Source organism: Siniperca chuatsi, linkage group LG19 (genome assembly GCF_020085105.1).
Source record: "Siniperca chuatsi isolate FFG_IHB_CAS linkage group LG19, ASM2008510v1, whole genome shotgun sequence".
In the NCBI taxonomy this organism is placed as follows: Eukaryota; Metazoa; Chordata; class Actinopteri; order Centrarchiformes; family Sinipercidae; genus Siniperca; species Siniperca chuatsi.
In genome coordinates, this window is record NC_058060.1 from 15436244 (window position 1) to 15457137 (window position 20894).

Sequence of the window (20894 nt, forward strand, 5' to 3'; positions counted from 1 at the left end):
TCCTGCAAACTGCATATTGAACTTGCAGAACGGTGATATTGTGAATGCAAACGAATAATGTAGCCGAAGGCGTAGAGGTGTTTTGAACCAAGTTTGCAGGATCAAAGCTCTCCAGTCTGCTCTTTCAACCGTCAGCTGGGTTAAAATTAGAATCCATTTCATTGCCATAATAACCTACGTTAAATTATAGCAACCGAAGCAGATTATTGCTGTAACTTCACAGTACACCCTGCGCAATAAACAGATGCACGAGAATACAACATCAGGACAAAAACCAAAGGATGGGCAAAAAATAATAGACTGGAGAAGTTTATTTGAACATTTAAAAATCAATTGAAAATATTCACATAGGACAAGAAATGTAAAATCATGACAATTTTATTTAAAACCATAAAAAAATCACACCTCTTTTTAACCAGCATTTGTATGCTTCTACTAGGTTACATAACAAATATTGTTTTAAACATATTTTACTCAAAAGGAGAAAAACACTATATTTTCCTATAAAATGTAAAAACTCAAAAAGGACTTTAAAATGTGACTTTATAGCGACTTCAATGTACATTGCTCAAGAAAGGCGCTAGTACAGGCCATTTACATTATTGTATTTATATGGTATTTTATCTCCCATAATGTTATAGGATAATAATCCCTTGTGCACATTTTTAATTCTTCGGTCAGCTTAGCAAGTTTTTACACTTTATATATTGCAGCCAGGCAGGCGTGGCTGAAACGTCGTCATTGCCAGTGGCACTTCCCCTGTTTAAAAGGTACTCGCACACATCTTCTACATCAAAGCTTCGCTGTCTGACCAGGTAATGAGTATGTAACACTGACAGAAGGAGAGCATCAATGCGGAGGCAGAGAAATATGATTGCGGGTGAGTCAAACCATTTCAAGCGTCTGTTCTGTGGGCTGAGTTATTCGCACTGCAGAATCAGAGTGATTTAAATAATGTTGTGACATTTAAGGCCTGGATTTAAGTAGGCTATGTTTATATATATATATATATTCCGGCTGTTTAGCCTAATATTTTTTTTTAAATGACGGCTGGATAATATATTTTATTTGTCATTTTTGGATATTAAATCTCTGAGGAATCATTCGTCTACCCTAGAACCAAATGTTTAATTATGAAACATTTGGTTCATTCAGCTGTAGTTCAACAACGCAGTATAAAGAACCGTATAGATCAAAAGTGGCTAACTTGTGTTGAGAGGCACTTTACACTTTACTGTTCATCTTACAAAGTGAGTAAATAAATCTAAAACATTTAAACCATACTATGTGTGTGTAGTAATAACCAAATAAAGGAAAGTCAGACTTTATCAGGTTTTAAATTTTGTTTTAAAAATGTAGTCTAGTGTAAAAATATGGTATATCTGCTAAACTGTATAAAGTAAACCACTGAAAATACATAAACTGAGTAATTAACTTATCTTTATGTCAATATTGTTATTGTTATTTTGCATTGCACTTGTTTTTAATAATTGCATTTCTGATGTCTTTAAAATATAATTTCCTTTTTTTAATTGCCTCATGCTATTCAGAAAACTTATACAGACATTTAAAATAAAGTTATAGATGTTCTGTCTTTCAAGCTGTTCTCCTGCTGTGTGCTGTGAAGCTGCACTGCTCTGATGGTGCGGCAGCGCAGAATCAGCCCTGCGTACCCAGTCATGAGGTAAAAGCTGCCAGGCTCCTTACTATAGTTTAACTGAACAATTCAAATTAACCATACATATATATACTAGTCTTTTTGAGTTACTGTATATGTCTGAAACATTAGTGAGTTGAGGGAAATTGTTATTCTTTGGTAAGCTCCAGTGAATGTAATGTGAATTAAAATGTGCATGAATTGATAGGCCTATTGTTAAAACATTACCTCGGGTAAAGTGTAGAAGAGACAGGGTTGGACATACAGTACATTTAGACTGCAGGTTTTACAGATCATAATGCTATTTAATGTTTGCTTTTCTCAAAGTGAGTTTGTCCAGCACGTACATTGCTGTCATGAATGTCATTGCCAGTGTCTCCCATACACAGGACCAGACTAAACAAAGACACTTGTATGTGTATTAGAGTAGGCTACATAATATGGATTCACTTAGAAACAGAAAAACAAAACTGCAGAGCAGCAAAGGGTTGTAAAACCTCAGGTAAGGAAGTAGCACAAACTTGACAAAATTTACTCTTGTTTTATTTCTGTTCATCAGTTCCACAATCAGAATCAGAAAAACGTTATTGTCTGTCGCAAAATTTGTCTTTGACTTGTCTCACACAGGTGCACATAGAATAAATACATACATGTAGCAAAAATGCATACAGCGTTAAAAGAAAAATACATATATGCATTTGTATTTACACATAGAGTTACAGTTTGGCTGTCAAGTGCAATTAGGAGACCCTTAAAAGCAGAAGTTTTTAAAGTTATTATTTTGACATGTCACAGTAGAAAAAGCATAGGTGTAAATAATCAAATGAATGATGGCTGAATTCCATTTAGCTGCTTCAGTTTCAGGGTCCTGGTGTTGTGCATGCTTGCTCACTGTCACGCTGTCATGACTTACTGGGACACTTGAATAGAACAGAGCCATTGTTAATGTTATAAGTAACACCCGTGTTTTTCCTACTGTCACAAGTGAAAACGCCTATTCATAAATCTAAATCTAAAAGGTTAGCATTAATGTAAAGAGTAGTAAATAAACTAAAACATTCAAGTATACTTGGTCCTGCAGATGATTTCTAATTAAATCACAGGCATCAAATTATCAATGTTACATGCCTAAAAGTAATTTTTTGTGTTCTTGCAACATTTAAACAAAATCTTCATGCTAGCACACCAAATGCTACTTAATGCAGGATGAATAAATGGTGAGTCTTGTCTTTCAGGTGTCATGTTTTGTGCCAGCAGACTATTTGAATGTATCTGGTCCTGTCAGCGTAGAGGTGTGTGTTGGTAAGAAACTCATCATCTCCCTGGAGAACTTCTCTGAATACCCTGTCTGCCACTGGAGCAGAGGAGTAGCCCCAGTACTGACAGTGTAAGTGAATGTCTGTGTGTGTATTTAGGCGTGTTTGTCCTTTTTTTCTTATGTGTGTATGATTTAAACTGAGGCTTTTCCTTAAACCTCACCAGAAATGGGAGTCGCTCCATGGTCGTACCACAGCTTTCTGAGACAGATTCAGGGGAGTACACGCTGAGCTGTGAAACTAGCAATGAGACCAGGTCCTCAATGACTGTGTCTCTTCGTGTAGTAATGAGTGAGTAACACCTCTCTACTACAACACTCAGTCAGCACTCACAACACAGCAAACAAACACTGGACTGTTTGATGCTGATAAATCTGTTGTAATATATATATTTTTCCTAGAACATCCCACAAAACCAAAGCTGATACTGGACCGCTTAGATGTCCCAAAGTCATCCCCGCATTTCAAGTGCGTGTCTGAAGACTGCCCAAAGCCCAAACTTAATTTGTCTGGGTAAGATGTTATCAAATGTTGTCTACTGACACTAACTTTATTAAAAAAAAACATCTTATTATGTGTGTGTGATTTTCTGAATAATGATGTTTCTCCTTCTTCTGAACAGACACAATTTTGGAAAGGCAGCGAGCACAATATCCAGTGTTTACTATTTAGCTAGTGGAGTGATGTGCTGTGCTACTAACGCTGAAGGACAAGAATGCTCCCAACTGTATGACTACGGTAATTAAATATGTCAACAAATTCATTAAATACATCCTACAAAAAATTTATCCATAAGAAATGATTACAGACACAAGCTAATTTGCTCAGTTTTGGACTTCAACCATCTGAAAAGGCCAGAGGAAAAGCAATTTTCAGCCTGGGGACTATCTCTAATTAATCATGCTACAGGAAACGATTCAATAGAGTAAATAAAAATAATCACCCGACTGTCAAGTTTGTTGTGTGACTCGAAGCCCTACTGTGTGTTTCAGACCTAGAGAGTGACTTTATGAAAAATGATGAGGTTTCTGATGTGACTGTGAGCCCTGGTCAGTCTTTACTGCTTCGCTGCCGAATACTACAACATAGGTTTCAGAGTCCTGTGTGGGAGAATGGCAGCAAAATAATGAATGCCAGCACATTAGCCTGCTCTTCTCAAGTCAAGAGGGAGGTACAGTAATTCCTACTGAGACCACTGAAAGTGTCCTTAAATTTTCATGTGAACAAATTTGAATCATTTCCCTGTTTTAAAACTACCATTTTAATACTCCTTAGTCTTGGACACAAATCACAAACTGCTACACTGATCTTTCCCATTCAAATCATAACAACTATATGTTTTTGTCCCAGATCTGCATTAAAAATGACTCACATAAGAGAAGTCAGATGGCCTACCTGTTCATAGAATCAGTTAGTGTGGACCACAGTGGCACATTTACCTGCAGGAGTCCAAAAAACAAAACTAAGTCTGTCCACGTTCACGTCCAAGGTTAGTAGAACTAATTTCACTTTACTCTTTCTCTTTGTATGTGCAGTAATGTCAACCGTTTCAGTGGTTCTTCTTCTTTCTAACATTTAGGCCCGTCTGTACCATTTGTACTGATTTCATTCTTGTATTTCCTCAGCTGAAGGTTTCCTCTCTTCCCAGCTGGATAAGAGCAAGATCCTGCCAGCTCAGAACGCATCTAGCTCGTGTTTGCAAGCCAGTGTTTCCTACCACCCTGTGCTCCAGCACTGTTCCTGGGAAGCTCCTGATAAAACTATGACTAAATGCATGAGGGACAACTGGGTAACAAAACACAGGTAGCTGCATGACACGATGTTCCTGGAACTGAACTCTATGTTGCAAAAGGCCATCAGCATGTAGAAAAGTACCAAACATTTACGGTCTTTACGGTCTAATCACATGATATGAGCTATATTATTAAAGAGTTATGACTTTTGGATGGTTTCATATGAATGTTGGCTTTGACACTGTCTTCTCAGGACTGTGAAGCTATGTGATCCACTCAAATCAGGAGATTATAAATTACACTTAGAGGCTGGAGGACAAAAAGAAACAAAGACTATATCAGTGTGTGTTGTGGGTAAGAGAGATTTATTGTGTGTGTTTGGTTTATTGTTTTTATTAATGTAACTTCTGCACAATTATATCACTTTTAAAATGTACAAATATATTTTAAATGGTGCAAAGCTCATTGTCCACTGACTTTGTTTCAGACAAACCAAAGTTCATATTCAGAATTAATGACGTTGATAATACCTTCACCTTTGAAACTGTGAGTCTTGTGCCAGCAAATTATACCTGGATGTCTTGTTCTTCGTCCATTGACAGGTATGCTCATTGTCAGAGCTGCTCAGGTCAGGGGGCCTGATGTGCACACACACACACACACACACACACACACACACACACACACACACACACACACACACACACACACTCACTCAGATTAAGGTTTCCTCAAGTCCCTGCTCTTTGTCTCATAGCGCTTGTGAAACAGACTCTTCTTGGTACAAGATCCCAGATGCCTCTCACACAGACTCTGATGTCTTCTGTAACAAAACAATCAAGAGCTCTCTGAGCATGGATCTAGTGGAAGGACAACATTTAAGGTTTTGCCTGACAAACTCACTTGGCTCCTGGTGCCAAACTCAATACTCAATATACAACCTACCTTCACTCCAAGCCTCCAAAGGTATCTAGATCAATTTCACATCACAAAATCATGAATTCCCTTGTTATTTTTGATGACTGCCATTAGAAACTGTCCTTCGTCACTGTTTTTAGGTGCTCCAAATAATGACAGCTTGATGGTGCTGAAAGTAGGCAGTTTGCTTCTGCTTCTGGCTTTGGCAGTAGTTAGCCTGGTGCTCATGTACTTTGTCAAAAAGAAGGTATATATTACACATACACACACACACATACAAACACTGACACACATGAGGACATGATGCCAACCCCTTTGTGTTTCCAATAGAAACCCCAGTATAAGCCCCAGCTTCAGATAATCCAGATGGTTGGACCCAATGACAATGATTACATCTACATAAACTTCAAGGACTTTGAGTACGACCTGAAATGGGAGTTTCCCAGGGAGAACCTGGAACTGGGTATGAATTACACCAGGCATTAGACATGATACCAGACTATTACTGTATTTGTTTGGTATTTAAGACAGTGATGGAAGAAGCACTCAAGTCCTTTGCTTAAGTAAAAGTACCAATACAACAATATTAATTTAAAAGCCTTGCACTACTTAAATATGAATACAAAAATATTAGCAGCTAAATGTACTTAGAATATTAAAAGTACTAGTATTGCAGAAAAACAGTCCCTGTGACTGATATCATTTATTAAATTGATAATACTGATGCATCAATGTGTAAGGTTTGCTCCAGTGGTCCCCAATGTAGGTGTTGGGCCCCTTCAAAGGGTCACAAGATACATCTGAGGGGTCATGAGATGAATAATGGAGAGGGAAGAAGAAAAAACAAAGTTCTGCTACATACATTTACATTAACTTGCAATCTTTGCTTTTTTGTAAAATGTTGAAGACTTTTACCTCTTTTGGCCTTGAACAATTATTTAAATGAAACCATGTGAGAAGTTTAGAGGGGAAATGACTCTTTGGTGGAACTGCTAACAACTCATAGACATCTGAAGCGTGATAAGGGGCCCCAACTAGATACTGCTTTTTTCTAAGGGGCCACAAGCCAAAAAAGTTGGGTACCACTGGTTTGCAGTGCTTTTTTTTCTTATAAGCTTATCCAATGCTTTTTACATGTAAAATCTCAATCTGAAAAGTAACTACAGCCGTCAAATAAATGTAGTGGAGTAAAAATATTTCGCTCTGAAATGTAGTGGAAGAGACACATGAAATGGAAATACTCAAGTAACGTACAAATACCTCAAAACTCTACTTAAGTCCAGTACTTGAGTAAATGTATTTAGTTGCATTCTACCACTTCCAGACTGGTTTATGTTATTGTTCCCAGTTACATTACAATGTGCCAATAAAGCTACACTTGCCTGTAAGGTCTATGTGAGCAAAAATCAAAATAGTGTTTTGTGTCCCCAGGTAAAGAACTGGGCTCTGGGGCTTTTGGCATGGTGGTCCAGGCTACAGCTTATGGCATCAGCAGGCCTGGAGTCTCACAGCAGGTGGCTGTCAAGATGCTTAAAGGTCAGAGTTTCATATATTTATTCTGTGAGCAAAATGCAAAATGTTATGAAGGTAATTTCAGTAGCTGATGTGGTATTTGGCTCTGTAGAGAAACACGAGACAATGGAGAAGGAGGCTCTGATGTCAGAGCTCAAGATGCTGACTCACATCGGTAATCATGCCAACATTGTTAACCTGCTCGGGGCTTGCACGGACAGAGGTACATTCCACTACTAATACACCACTAATAACACACATGCACAACACATTTTTATACATTCATTGTATCTGATTTTTTTCCCAAGTAGGTGGGTGGCTTTCATCGTGACTACATTATAGAGTATTATAAATTTGTCAAATGTTTATACACTGCTTGTAAAGGCAACATTTGACAAATTTATAATACTCTATAATGTAGTTGTAAGCAGATATAAGTGTTTATTAATGTATTTGTATTCTCCTCCTGTAGGCACCCATAAGGGTATAAACAGATAATGACTGACAATATTGTAAAACGCAGTTGTGATAATATAAAATCTGTCCTCATAGGAGATGTTATAATTGTTGATACTGTACATTAATAAACACTTTGAAATGTCCTTTATTCTGCTTACAACTACATTATAGTGTGTTATAAACCATTAAATGTTTATATAGTGCTTATAAATGCTAAATATTATTTGTTTTCCCCATACAGGACCCACATACCTGATTTTCCAGTACTGTTGTTATGGAGATCTACTGAACTACCTAAAGAAAAACAGAGAGCGCTACCACAAGTCTGTGACTGATGCTTTCAACAAGGACCGTTTCAGAAGTCTTTACCACAACCTGCAGCCCAGGAAAAGCTCTGGGTGGGAACAAGGGGAAACAAGGGGTGGGAAGAACAATATTGGGAATAGTTTGGCAATAAGGGCAACAAATGGTATATAAGTACAGGCATATTTGTAAAATGACTCTTTTGGAAGTCTGGTTTAATATCACAATAACAATCCTGTCACGTTTGTGTTTTCTCAGTGAGCAAGACACAGCGGTGGACAATTACATGCCCATGCACAGCTCTACCACCAGAGGGCAGGAGGACATCGTCCTCCTCACCCTCAACTCTGGTGACATGGACAGCTTTGAAGGTTGAAAAAATACCATCTGAACATGCATGTTGTCAAAAAGATAAACTAATATTTTAACACCTACAGCTCACTGATGAGCAAATGGGATCCGTGTTGATTCTAACTGATCCCAGTTTGTCTGCAGACCCGGAGAGCTATGAAGACCAAGATGATGAGACAGAGGACCTGCAAGCCATGACCTTTGATGACCTGCTCAGCTTTGCCTTCCAAGTGGCCAAAGGCATGGAGTTCCTCTCCTCCAAGAATGTAAGGGACGAAGGACCACACTGTGGAAACTCTCTACATTTACATCTGTCAACCCCACACTTTCTACACAGACACACAGAAACACAGCTGATGCTTTTTAGTTTCCATGCTTTGACGATCCACAACCTCACTAGAGCTGAAACAATTAGTCGATTTAATATTGTAGATTAGTCGATCGGCAGAAAACTTATAGACAATTATTTTGATGATTGATTAATCATTAATGTCATTGTTTAAGCAAAATTCCAAACATTCCCTACTACTAGCTTCTCAGTTGTGAGTGAGGTTTTCTTTTGCATTACGTGACAGTAAATCTATAATTTGGGGGTTTTGGACTGTTAATCAGACAAAACAAGCTATTTGAGGACATTGTTCAAATTCAAATGTCAAACTGCAGTTATGGGCTTGGTCTTAATGGATTATGTGTGGTGTGATTGAAGTAAATATCCTGACGACTGATCCTGTCTGTCGGCAGTGTATCCATCGAGACCTGGCAGCTCGAAACGTGTTAGTGACAAAGGGCAGACTGGTGAAAATCGGTGACTTTGGACTGGCCCGGGACATTGACAACGACTCCAACTATGTTGTGAGAGGAAATGTATGTCTGATGATTCTTGTTATCAATGTTATTTTTTGCTAAATTATATATTTTTTTTTTCATCACTTCTCACACATTACACATACTTTGCTGTCTGTCAGGTGCGTTTGCCAGTGAAGTGGATGGCACCGGAGAGTACCTTTCAAGGGATATACACCATGAAGAGTGATGTCTGGGCTTATGGCATTCTGCTCTGGGAGATCTTCTCACTTGGTAGCCTTCGCCTGCACTCTCCATGGGCAGTACATTTAAAAGCACACAATCAATTCCTGCACAATAATTAACACCAGCTCTGTCTGTCTAACTGTTGGTCTCAGGTGTTACTCCGTACCCGGGCATGAAGGTGGATCACACGTTCTATTCAATGATTGAGAGAGGATTTAAGATGGAGTGTCCATACTACGCAGACGAGTCTGTGTAGGTGTCTTCAGTCTGTATGCAACCCTAATGTTTCTCTATTAAATTGACACAATATTTGAATAGATTCAAGACACTGACCAAATTCAGAATCAACTCTGTACACTGTCACGATGAAGTTGATATTTTAATCATTTGCACGATAATTACAATGAACAGTGGCAGTAAAAAACATATGAGACAGTATAAATATGTATGCTGATATAGATTTTTTTTAATGAGTGGCAACATCTTCAAGCAGTGGTGGAAAGTAACTAAGTACATTTATGCAAGTACTGTACTTCAGTACTTGTAATGAGTATTGTAGTAGAGTATTTTTTACATTGTTGTATTGGTACTTTCACTTAAGTCAAGGATCTGAGTACTTCTTCCACCACTGTCTTCAAGACCAAACAAATACAGTATACCTTTGACTTCTACATATCATGGATGACTGAGTCTTTCCAGATACAGAAACTATTGCAAAATCTATGAATATTTAATCTTCTTTCTCCACCAGGTACGGGATGATGTGTAAGTGTTGGGCCCTGGATCCCTGCAACCGGCCGTCTTTCTCCAAGCTGGTGTCCTTTATGCATGATCAGCTGACAGACAGAGAGGAGAAGGTAGGCCTGTAGAGAATGGCCAACATATTGTGGGTAGAAGTAGTCTATTTGATGCAGAGTTGTATCCTATCGTATCTGATCTGTAAGCAGCATTAGTATCTAAACTTATTCCTTTTCCTCCTTCTTCTTTCAGCTCTACCTTAACATGCTCGACCAGACATCCAGCGACTACCAGAATGCACCGGCCATTTTGGACATTTCCGCCTTGACAAAACAAAACGAGAACAAGACGCAGTCCGCCAATGACTACTGTCGAACCCATGCGACTGAAGAGAGCAAAGCAGACACTGTGGCAGCTGAGGAGAAGCTTCTGAAGTCATATGATACAGAGTGATCACCTATCACTTAATGCGAGTTGACCAAACCATTTTATCTTACAGTAGACTACAGTAGCAGTAACAGTAGACTGCACTTGCTTTATATTATATTAAATATTATGAGCATTTTTAGACTCACTGATGAGACTGAATAAAACCTGTAGCATAGATTTAACATAACTTTTCGTAATCTGCAGAAGTAACCAAACATACAATGGTTTTAATTATGTACATGGGATTTGAGTGAATTATATTTTCACTATGACGATGTGATCTGAATGTAAATGCAGTATTATTTTTTTATCGTGCAGCTAAAAGTGAAAAACAGTTTTCATAGAAAGGATCCTAAATATTCTCAGGACTACATACAGTATGTAACATGTAAGCTATAGAGTTGTTACTCTTTTTCTAAATTAGGCCCATTTACTGTAGCAACTGATCAAGGTTCAAGGTTCATACTTTTGGTTTTAGATTTTATTATTGTTACTATGCATATGGAAACAACCTTTTGCCTTAAAATATTGTTATAAGTGTAATGGTAATATTTTGTTGTGGTCTCTTATAATATCTCAGCAGCTATTATTTTTATAACTTTATGGCTTTTATAGTATACATTGAATTTTCATGTTTAAGCATTATACCTGCAATAAAATGTACTTTACACATTGAATGAAAAACTTGTGATTACAATGTAGGCCAGCTGCATGTCTGATGTGTCAACTGTTCAACCAAAAAGTGATTTTCACTTCTCAGATTGTTTTATTTGAGTCATTTCCAGAGGCCTGATAAGGAATAGCTATTCAGTATTTCACAAGAAAACAGCAAAGATTAAAGAAATATCCAGTCAATCTTCTTGTGACCCCTATCAAGAAACTGCCAGTTGCTTTCTTTATGCCGAGTACAGAGTAGTGGTTTGTCCCGGTTCACCGTCCTTGATGTGATTGGGAAGGAGGTGCTAGGGGCCGAGTTCCGGGAACAAGAATGTAAACAAACAATGGCGTCTGAAGCGGTGTGTATGATATGAGACACAGCCGGTGTGTCTTGTGTTTTCGTCTGTTTCACAGTTCCACCTACAGCACCAACAAACTCCTCTTTGCCTCGCCATGGTTACAGTTGTGCGCTGAAGCGCGCTCTGTGCTCCCATTGGTCAACGTCACAGAACACGTCGTGGAAGGCAAAAACATTCTATTAGTATTTCTGTCGGGACGTTTGAGGCGGCATACATGCGGCGTAGGTTTTCGTCCACTATGATAAAACGAGGATAAAACGATCAATTGTCGAGCACAACGCCCTGCGTCTGTAGAGCCCCGGGCTGATATGTAGTTTGAACTCAGCATTACACTCTTCCGGAAACGCCTCTTTTCATCGTCAAATGTTTGGCAGTCGATCTGACAAGGAAAATATTAACCACCGGTAAGGGGCTTGTTCTGTGTGTCCAACAGTGCATCAACCCTTGTTGCAAAGTCTTGTCCGAAGGTCAATAAACACTGCATGTGCAACTACTGAAGAGTGTCCCCACATGAACATGGACATCGCCGCAGTAAATGCTCTTCCTTACGAGGATTTTGTGAATATTTTCGGCAATGTGGTGGAGAAGTGTCCCATTATAACAGCTGCTGTGTGGTCGAGGCGTCCCTTTGTGAGCTTGACAGCACTGGAGGCTGCAATCTGTGAATTCATCGATGCTCTCCCAGAATCAGGTGAGACACAGGGCTGCATTTTATTCACTTATTGACATATTTTGTGTTTTAGCGCTGATGAAGTTTTTGGTGGCTGTTTAAAGGGTTGTAAATGTGATTTAGCCTACTCTGCACTGATAAAACATTTGCCTATATTAACAAAACGGAGTGTCACCGTTTGTGTCCAGGTAAAGAGGGGATCCTCAGGTGTCACCCGGACCTCGCGGGCAGGGACCTCCAGAGCGGCACTTTGACCCGGGAGTCGCGCGAGGAGCAGGCGAGAGCCGGGATGGATGCGCTGAACTCCGCGGAAGCCGTGCGCATGGCCCGGCTCAACGAGGAGTACAAGGAGCTCTTCGGATTCCCTTTTGTCATCTGCGCCCGCATGAACGACAAGGCGAACATATTACGGCAGCTGTCCGAGCGCTGCCAGAACGAGCGCGCGGTGGAGAGGGCGCGCGGCATCGAGGAGGTGAAGAAGATATGCCGCTTGCGTCTCCAAGGTCTCGTGCTCACTGACGCTCCCAAGTTATGAACCTTAATTAGGCTTACTGGAGTTTATATTGGATGTCCTCTGCTCCAGTTTAACCACCTGGATCTACAGACTGCCATTGTTCTCAGGCTTGTATAGGCTGTGATATTTGCTTTATTCCAAATTTATTATGTGTGTTATTAATCCATCATACTGTACAATGAATTCTTCAAACAATAAAATATGTGTATCATTGATTCTAATTAACAATTTACATGACTTAGCCTTATATACAAGTGGACATTGATAATATGGCAAACACGGTCATATTACGCACGGGTGTGGGGGGGTAGGTGGTCCTTGCATGGTTTGGTTGTCTCAGCATGCCATCTGGTGCCCAAAAAAACTCAAAGCATGGTGAAGTGGAATGAAACAAAATGTCCCTTCAGTCCAGTACATGACTGATGATATCCAATAAGGAGGGCTAAAGTGGTCCTTGAGAGAGAGTTCAAGGGGGTCCCTGGAACATTAGCGCCAGATTTAAATGCCATCTCACACCTTAACTCTAAGCGAGACTTATAGGTTTCACTCTCTCCATTTTCGCCCTAATTCTGACTCTTTAAAGGATTCCTACAAATAGCCTATACATCCTCTCAGGTGGGGCTGCCTTCAAACGTGGATTTGAAAAAGACCCCTGCAATATGAGTTGAAGTCCCAGTCTTGAGATCCTCCTGCGGGCCTATGCTGGCTCTCTGGACCCAGGAGCGGAGAGGGAGTGACCGTGCAGCGGGGAAACAGGGGGTGAGGTGGTGTGAGGTCCGTTCGTAGAGGAGACCCTTCCCGCGGCCTCCCCCTGGTCTCCAGAGGTGATGGAGGAGTCCTGGTCCGGGTCGGCCCCCCTCGCCCTCCTGCGGTCCTCCTCCTTCTTCCACTTCATGCGCCGGTTCTGGAACCAGATCTTGATGTGGCGCTCGGTGAGGCTCAGGGTCAGCGCCAGCTCCACGCGGCGCGGCCTTGAGATGTAGCGGTTGAACAGGAACTCCTTCTCGAGCTCCAGCAGCTGGGCGCGCGTGTAGGCCGTCCTCGTGCGTTTGTTTTCCTCAGTCTCCGCCATCACGTATGGTCCTAGAGACAGAGATTCAGTGTCCTTATAAGTGAGATATATGTAATTTATCAAAAGGTATTTGAAGGTTAAGCCTATTATAACTTTTGTTTACACTAAATCTAAAGCAATGTAATTGTAAATTAATTGTATTAACTATCATACAGTGAGAATTGCATTTGTTACTTATTTAGACAGTGTGGTGACCCACATTTAAAATTCACACCAGTGATCAGATTTTACAAATAAAACATGATAACAACAGATAAATTAGTAATTAGTAATTGATAAATTAGTTATCTGAGGACACAAACAGAGTCACTGAAACTTGCACGCAAAGGTTTTATTTCTGTGGCTGATTTGCTGAAGTATGTTTTTAGAAGATAACGGAGGTGAGAGTGAAAGCCATAAAGCCACAGCACTACTCCTGATTCCCTCCTCCGGGAGTCCTCGACCCGATGAGGTTTAGTGAACTGACTCAGTTCAGGACTGACCGACCACTTAACGATGGCCTCAAAATTTCACCACATTACACATCAAAATCAACAACATCAGACAATAGTATACATTTTATGGACATGTAAGCTAAAGCTACATTTTGCAGTTGGCCTTATTAGTATTTTTTTTCCTTTGGTCTGTACCTAAAACCTAAAATCAATAAACGAGTCAATCAGCTACAGTCAGAGCAGGAGCGAGTGACACAAGTATGTGACATTGAAAAAATATATTTCTTTACCTCTAATAATGTCTTCTTGTTGCCTCAAATTGAAAGTTAAATTGAGACTATACCCGAACAGTAAGATATATTTTTTATTATAGGTAACAATTTAATTGTAAGCATTTTTTTTCTGAATGCAAGAGTCGTGTGTTGCCATTGGCGGTATAAAGGCCTATTTATCAAGGCACGAATGACAGCTTTGACCCTTGGTTTCACTCATTAACTACAACTTTTATTTTAAAAACACTTATATCAGCCTTTTTGAAATGAAAGCTTTCTTAGTTCAACTTGTCTATTTCAAAACTTTTCGCAGTTTATTGCTAAATTTACTGGAATCATGCCATTTAAAAACTGTACATATTAAAGTCATTACTATATCTTCAACATACTATAATTAACAATCATAAAAACTGAAAACAAAAATCCTTATATCAAATCAGTGACGCAGAATAAAAGTTTGTTGAATGGTCTGAAATTTTTCTCTGATATGAGAAAAGTCTGAGAACTTCAGAGATAGCTCTGTTTTAGCTGAAGAAACGTTGTGGTCTAGTACGTCCATTTTTCTCTGAGGAAAATCCGCTCATTAGAAAACTAACTTCAGTTTGATAGGCCTATAATTAAAGTCAATTGTCTCGTCTAATCAAAATACCCCCCAGTGCAAGAGAGAAAAAAATGCTAAATTAGATGATTCTGTAATTTCATTTAAAGATTTGGTGAAAGCAAAGTCTAACATTTCACTGTTAAAAGTTGTTTTTTCAGGCCTACATCAATAAAAAAAAACATTGGTAGATTTGGGTGTTTTAAGGGCCTGTTATACTCTGTAGTATTCAGCCTATTGATGGTTTAAGATATAGCGATTTGTGAAAATGTTTTGTAAAGACAAAACCCTTCCGGACCTTTTGCAAACTGACTGACAAGGTAAACTGAAACACCCAGGATCATATTGTTGGGAGCATGATGTCATTATAGGCATCGGAAAGAGTCACTAAAAGAAACTCACTTATTAGTGCTGTGACTACAGAGTAATGTTGTAAACAAAACGGTGCGTGTATTTCAAACTAAGCTTAATCTGAGGAGTGATTACAATCAAATCTCAGATCTCCATTCAGTAATTGTCTTTGTTACTGTGATCTTAAACAAATGACATTTACTGATATGTAGCGGTTTTGAAGTATTACCTGCCCACTGTCCCTTCCAAGTGTGTGAGTGAGATTTTGTGGTTTTCATCCAGGGGAAAGGGAGGTGATATCTGCTCTGTTCCCCCGTGTCTCCATAGGCTGCAACAGGAGGGAGAGGCTGCTGCTGGAGCCCCTGAGGATGGTGGAGCTGAGGAACACCTGGATCCTCCCGCATGGGTAGGCTGTAGGGGGCAATGTCAGGAAGGCTGGCCTGCTCCAAGGCTCCCATGGCCGGCGGTGTGTAGACGGAGTGGACCTGCCTGTTCATGTAGAGGCAGGGCGGCGGGCTGTGGCTGTAGTCCTCCCCCTGTGATCTCTGGTAAGCACAGGAGTCTTTAAAAACCTGAGAAGGATAATAATGATCTTCCCGATTCATGGCTTCCGTGGACCCGCACATGTACCGTACCTGCGCCCTGCCTCGGCGTGGACGTTCTGCTCTACCAGTCTCTGGCGCAACTGCGAGGCCCTCACTGCTCCACACAGGTGTGTCACTCTGCCACCATGTGACTCTGCAGCGCCAAAGCCATTGGTTTCACTGTTTGCTCAAAACGGCAGACTTGTAGCCCTCAGTTTCCAGGATATTCTGCAGCTTGTGGGATTTTTCAGTAAATTGAACAGAACGGCCGTCAGCGCGTAAATCAATGGCACTCTGTAAATACCGCAACGTTTACCTGGCATCCACCTGTGTTTGCCCCCCACCGCAGCAACAGGCAAGTGAACAGGTGAATCTGTGAGACCCAAGACCTTGCCTGCACACACAGAAAAAGGTTAAAGAGGTCCTTATAAGTCTAGAGCGCACGAAAGAAACATGTTTCTCGTGTAGGATTGTCCTCAAACAATGAAACATCGTCAATTTATATGGTTATATCTCTCGTCTGCACACTGCGGCTGATAAATCGATATGTATGGGCGCAAACATTGGTTGACCTGCCAGATAAGAGACCTGGAAGGAGAGACAGTTGTCTTGGAAACTCGGGTGAAAAGCTCAAACACCATAGTCTATTTCCACAACCCTCTTTTTTTCATTTGTCTACACTTCTCTGACTTTTAAAATGTAGCCTACCCATTACACTTCTGTAAATGCATCATTTAACACCATTTAGCGCGTGTGGTCCCCGCACGAAGGGCCCTTGGCGATAACAAACACAGAGCTGCTGCGGTCGCTGCTGCACTCTCGCCATGTTTGCTGGCCATTAGCCTTTAGCAGGTGTGTGTTCGCCCCATTAAACAACAGCTCTCGCGGTAAATCAATTAGGTTGGAGTGAGCAACAGAACTCAATTAATCGGCGTGCGCGTGGAGCGTGTCTCCACAACCCCGCGAGCTCACCTGCAGCGTTTACGCAACATTTTGAGCCCACATGATCGGAGTGATTTACCTATTCTTCATGTATAAACTGCACAGGACGACGCGGCTTTTACCTTGATAGCGTGCATCAATGGACTATTTGCACGGAGTTCTTCAAAAGCAATTATGGCACTTTCCACGGTATCTTAATGGGGCACTCAGCGATGCTTTAAAGTTCAAGTAAACCAATTCTATACAAATCACCCCCTGCACTATGGCTTAATGGTGTTTATATTTGATCACTGTTTCAAAGAGGAAGGAAACAGTTAACCGAAGCTGTTCTCTCTACAGTGGAGACGGACAACGTGATTTATGAAGCATGAGGCGCGTTAAACGCATTTTAGCTGACTTTCCAGATACAGAATTCTGCGTAATGGCTCGAGCGAGGAGCAGTGCAGCTTACATTTTGCCATAATAGACCTATGGGGTAATCATGGCCAAAGAGAGTGACAGTCGCCACGTTTATAAAAACGCTCTGGTTGTGGAACAATAAAAGAGTGTAAGCTTAAACACACGGAGACAAATGGATGGGAAAGATATAAACACTGTCATCGCTTGAGCAAATGTCCATCTGTTGTCCTGAATCCCCGATGACCCCATTAAAACACTTGGAAATACTGGACATTTGTACGAGTTTGATCACTGGGCTATTATTATAGTAAATAGATCTTGCTGCTATTAAAGCCTTATTAAATTACTATTAATCCATCAATGGAGACCACTTATTCACGAGGGCTCTTACACATGTAGGAGTGTCAGGAAAACAAGATTTTTTTTTCTCCTTTGACAAACAAACCCGTTTCTGATAGCCGGTATACACATGTCAAAAAGTTGGACACGCGATAAAATGTGCTTACCCAGTGGCGACAGCAGCATGGCTTATGTAAACATTATGACCTGTGAATAATGACTGAAGAATGGTAATGACATTAAAATTGAAATCGAAACAGAATTACACCAAACCATGTGTCATGTAAGAAGGGAGGGCACTCAAAGGTTGACTTTAAAAAAAAAAAGTTGGATTTCCTGAGATATAACGGCCACTTTATTCACTCCAATTTCAGTGGAAAATCTGGGAAAAAAAACATTAAAAATTATTTTTATCTTGACTGCTGGCTTCATGGGCGATTTAAATCAAGTAAACCTCAACAACTAGAAAAACTTCAAACGTGAACTGTCAGTAAACTACCACGTAAGACAATTCTCCACCCTCCTCCATCAGCAGGATTAAAAACTTGTCTTTGGCTCTTTCTTCTATGCAGTTTCCAACATGCCAGGAGGTCTTTCAGCCTGCTGGCAGATCTGCCAGGTGTGTTAGCTGGCCAGGGAGCAGTTTCAGGACTGTCTCTGTGCCCCCTGGACAAGGAGTGGCCTTTGTAAAAGAAGCAGTGTTCCTCCTTCCTGGACAGAAGTCATAAAGTCTGTCTGTCTCTGTTCTGGCCATCCCTCCCATGTCTCCGGTCTCTGTGGTCTTTGTGCCTGTAACTCCTGTCTTTGTCTCTATCCTGCTTCTTATCTTTGTTATTGCAGCTGTCCCTGTGATGGTGTTTATGGTCTGTGTGGCCTCCATCATCTCCGGGAGGTGTTCTGCTGCGGTCGCGACTCCTGTCCGGGGAGTCGCTCCTCAGGCGCCCTCTTGCGGTGGAGTGTCCGTCTCTGGGCTCACCGGTGCGCCGCTGCAGGCCGGTGGAGCGCAGGGTGTTGAGGAGGAAGCGCTTGTTGGTGCTCCGCAGGGGACACTTCAACCTGACAGAGGAGTGCGCAGACAAACGTTTTAACTCTGACATCTGACAGGTGTCTGCCTTGTTACACTTATCCCTCAGACCCGTGGAGGGTCATCGCTGGCTTCCAGAGGCCATCAGCAAGTGTTTTCATTTAAATGGCCATGCTAACTAAGCTTCTGAGATATTTAACATCCTTAGTTGAGTTCAGAGCTAATAACCATGACACCAGGTCACACACTTTTTTAAAAAAAAGGATAATAAATTAACTAAAATTTCAGTATTAAGTATATTATGATTTGACAACTTTTTGGCCAGCAAATAAATAAATGATTCAGTATATGCCCACCAGAGTTTTATTTCATTTTAGGCTTTGAAATAGCATTTAGACATGTCTTCATATTATTTCATGTAGCAATATAAAATATATGGAAGCTATACAGTATATAGTAAAGGACATATAAACTGAAAATGGATACTCGGGGGCTTACACTGGGGGAATTTAGATTCATGATCTCAATTTCTAAAATCCTGGCTATGAACTTGCTCAAACCAACTCTGAACAGGAAAAGCCTGGTTTCCAGTACTGTACACCAAATCACTGGAATGAACTGCAACACACACTTAAGTTAGAGACACTCGTTCCTCTCGTTGATATTTGTAATAATATTTGTGATTGTTTTAATAAGTTTGTGTGTGTGATTCTCTTGTTTTAGATGTTGTATAGATGTCATCTGTTCTGAGTTTTTTCTTGTAAAACAGATCTTGATCTGAGTTGTTAAATATGCTGGTTTCCTAAAAGATATAATATCATATTATGCGGAGCCCTTTTTTGTACTAGGTTTTAGACTTATTGTGTTGTTTTGTCTCAGTGTTTGTCGCTAGTATTGTTGAGTCTTATTGTGAGTGAGTGTGGACCATTTTCACTGAAGTAGTATAAATACATTTATGAGGACCCCGGGAAGAGTAGCTACTGTTGAACACAGAAGCTATTGAGGACATAAACAAACAAACTAGCTGAGAATACAGCATAGAAACAAGACAGAGTAAATCTAAATGCATCACAAACAGGCACTCAAAGAACAAAAACTGCCCCAGAGCAAGTACAGCTAACCCTTATAAGTAGCAGTCAAATGTCCACAAATGACAGATGTGTGCAGGCTGATACAGATGGCATGTCAAACACAGTGCTCACCATCCTGCAGGGCCCATGGTCTCTGCTCTCACCCGAGCCCTGTCAGTCTCCCTTAGGAGCTCCTCTACCGCACGCCTGGATGGATAAATAAAGACAAATATCAAAATGAGTCATGAGAAGAGGAGGAAATGGGGGAGAAGTTGAGGACAAAGATGGTGCAAAACCTCAAGGGGGAGCCAAGGGGAGAATAATTTAATCAAGTGAGAGAAAACAGTGTGATGCAGAGTGTAAAGGAGAAAGTGAATCATTAGAATCAACGAGGGACAGCGGCAGCGTCCTCGTTTGACCCGAGCTGCTGAATCAGCAGTCTCAGCAGAGGAGACTCACTGATTTAGCCGACCTTTAACCACACAGCACAGGCAGCTAATGGTTATCTGTCACGGTGGCAGGGTTTCCTTACAACCACTACACACTCACACTCACACTCGTCTTACAAGACAATAAAGACAACAGCTGTAGATCAAAAATACCCCTACTGATAGAGGGGTGGTACGGATTTGGAGGAAAACTAGCTAGAAGCGTGTGCAAACAGCAGCTGTAACGTTATACGTTAACTGATGATAAACAGCAAAATAGTTACGTACTTTTCCAGTTCATTTTCCTCTCCCATCGTGTCGTAATCAATTACACGTTGTAATAAAATCAATTCGACTAAAATCGATGGTTGTATGTTAATTCGCTCAACATCTTCTTTGTTTACTTCTCCGCGAGGTCCTTCAACCGAGGACCCTGTGTTTTTTGCTGTCCTTATTGATGCCTGATCGTGACAGTCACTTTTAGTCTTATTGTGACACAAAACCTTAACACGCAACACAGCTGCCTTGCAAAATTATTTCATGCATCAAAAAATAGGCTAATACTGCTTAACATCTTGATATTTGATTTAGAGTTATGTTTATTTGCACAGTTTAAATCAAACAAATAAACAGTGGTGGAAGAGACGTCAGGTATCAGGATTCTCCATTACAAGTAAAAGTCCTGTATCTAACTTAAGCAAAAATAGGTGTTTTCAGCAACATTTGCCTAAAGTGT

General features: G+C 40.5%; 4 protein-coding genes across 8 annotated transcripts; 2 read left to right on the plus strand and 2 right to left on the minus strand.

Moving 5' to 3' along the window:
• The first annotated feature begins 238 nt into the window (after window positions 1-238).
• flt3 (fms related receptor tyrosine kinase 3) lies at window positions 239-11122 on the plus strand. 2 transcript variants are annotated; one of them, XM_044175673.1, is made up of 24 exons: window positions 239-880; window positions 1602-1684; window positions 2893-3044; window positions 3140-3264; window positions 3375-3486; window positions 3596-3711; window positions 3966-4144; window positions 4324-4462; window positions 4599-4776; window positions 4960-5060; window positions 5194-5308; window positions 5464-5672; window positions 5765-5871; window positions 5955-6087; window positions 7056-7160; window positions 7249-7359; window positions 7837-7993; window positions 8157-8269; window positions 8394-8515; window positions 8991-9113; window positions 9215-9326; window positions 9431-9530; window positions 10030-10135; window positions 10269-11122. In XM_044175673.1, the coding sequence occupies exons 1-24, from the start codon at window positions 853-855 to the stop codon at window positions 10467-10469; spliced, it is 3027 nt and encodes a 1008-aa protein (XP_044031608.1). In that variant the 5' UTR covers window positions 239-852; the 3' UTR covers window positions 10470-11122. The 2 variants fall into 2 exon arrangements, with proteins under 2 accessions (XP_044031608.1, XP_044031609.1); XM_044175674.1 differs by having other exon boundaries at window positions 2915-3044.
• Window positions 11123-11339: 217 nt separating this feature from the next.
• urad (ureidoimidazoline (2-oxo-4-hydroxy-4-carboxy-5-) decarboxylase) lies at window positions 11340-12866 on the plus strand. The gene is made up of 2 exons (XM_044175693.1): window positions 11340-12152; window positions 12320-12866. The coding sequence occupies exons 1-2, from the start codon at window positions 11972-11974 to the stop codon at window positions 12664-12666; spliced, it is 528 nt and encodes a 175-aa protein (XP_044031628.1). The 5' UTR covers window positions 11340-11971; the 3' UTR covers window positions 12667-12866.
• Window positions 12867-13005: 139 nt separating this feature from the next.
• On the minus strand, window positions 13006-17822 carry pdx1 (pancreatic and duodenal homeobox 1). Of its 4 annotated transcripts, none has more exons than XM_044175687.1 (3): window positions 16273-17822; window positions 15602-16184; window positions 13006-13728 (listed from the first exon to the last, which is right to left on the minus strand). In XM_044175687.1, the coding sequence occupies exons 2-3, from the start codon at window positions 15996-15998 to the stop codon at window positions 13343-13345; spliced, it is 783 nt and encodes a 260-aa protein (XP_044031622.1). In that variant the 5' UTR covers window positions 15999-16184; window positions 16273-17822; the 3' UTR covers window positions 13006-13342. The 4 variants fall into 4 exon arrangements, with proteins under 4 accessions (XP_044031622.1, XP_044031621.1, XP_044031623.1 ...); XM_044175686.1 differs by having other exon boundaries at window positions 15602-16190; XM_044175688.1 differs by having other exon boundaries at window positions 15602-15917; window positions 16008-17822.
• Window positions 17823-17968: 146 nt separating this feature from the next.
• Window positions 17969-20609, minus strand: si:ch211-140b10.6 (protein POLR1D-like). Its single transcript, XM_044175694.1, has 3 exons — window positions 20447-20609; window positions 19863-19937; window positions 17969-18692 (listed from the first exon to the last, which is right to left on the minus strand). Exons 1-3 carry the CDS (start codon window positions 20470-20472, stop codon window positions 18359-18361), a joined length of 435 nt encoding a protein of 144 aa, XP_044031629.1. The 5' UTR covers window positions 20473-20609; the 3' UTR covers window positions 17969-18358.
• Between the last annotated feature and the right edge of the window lie 285 nt (window positions 20610-20894).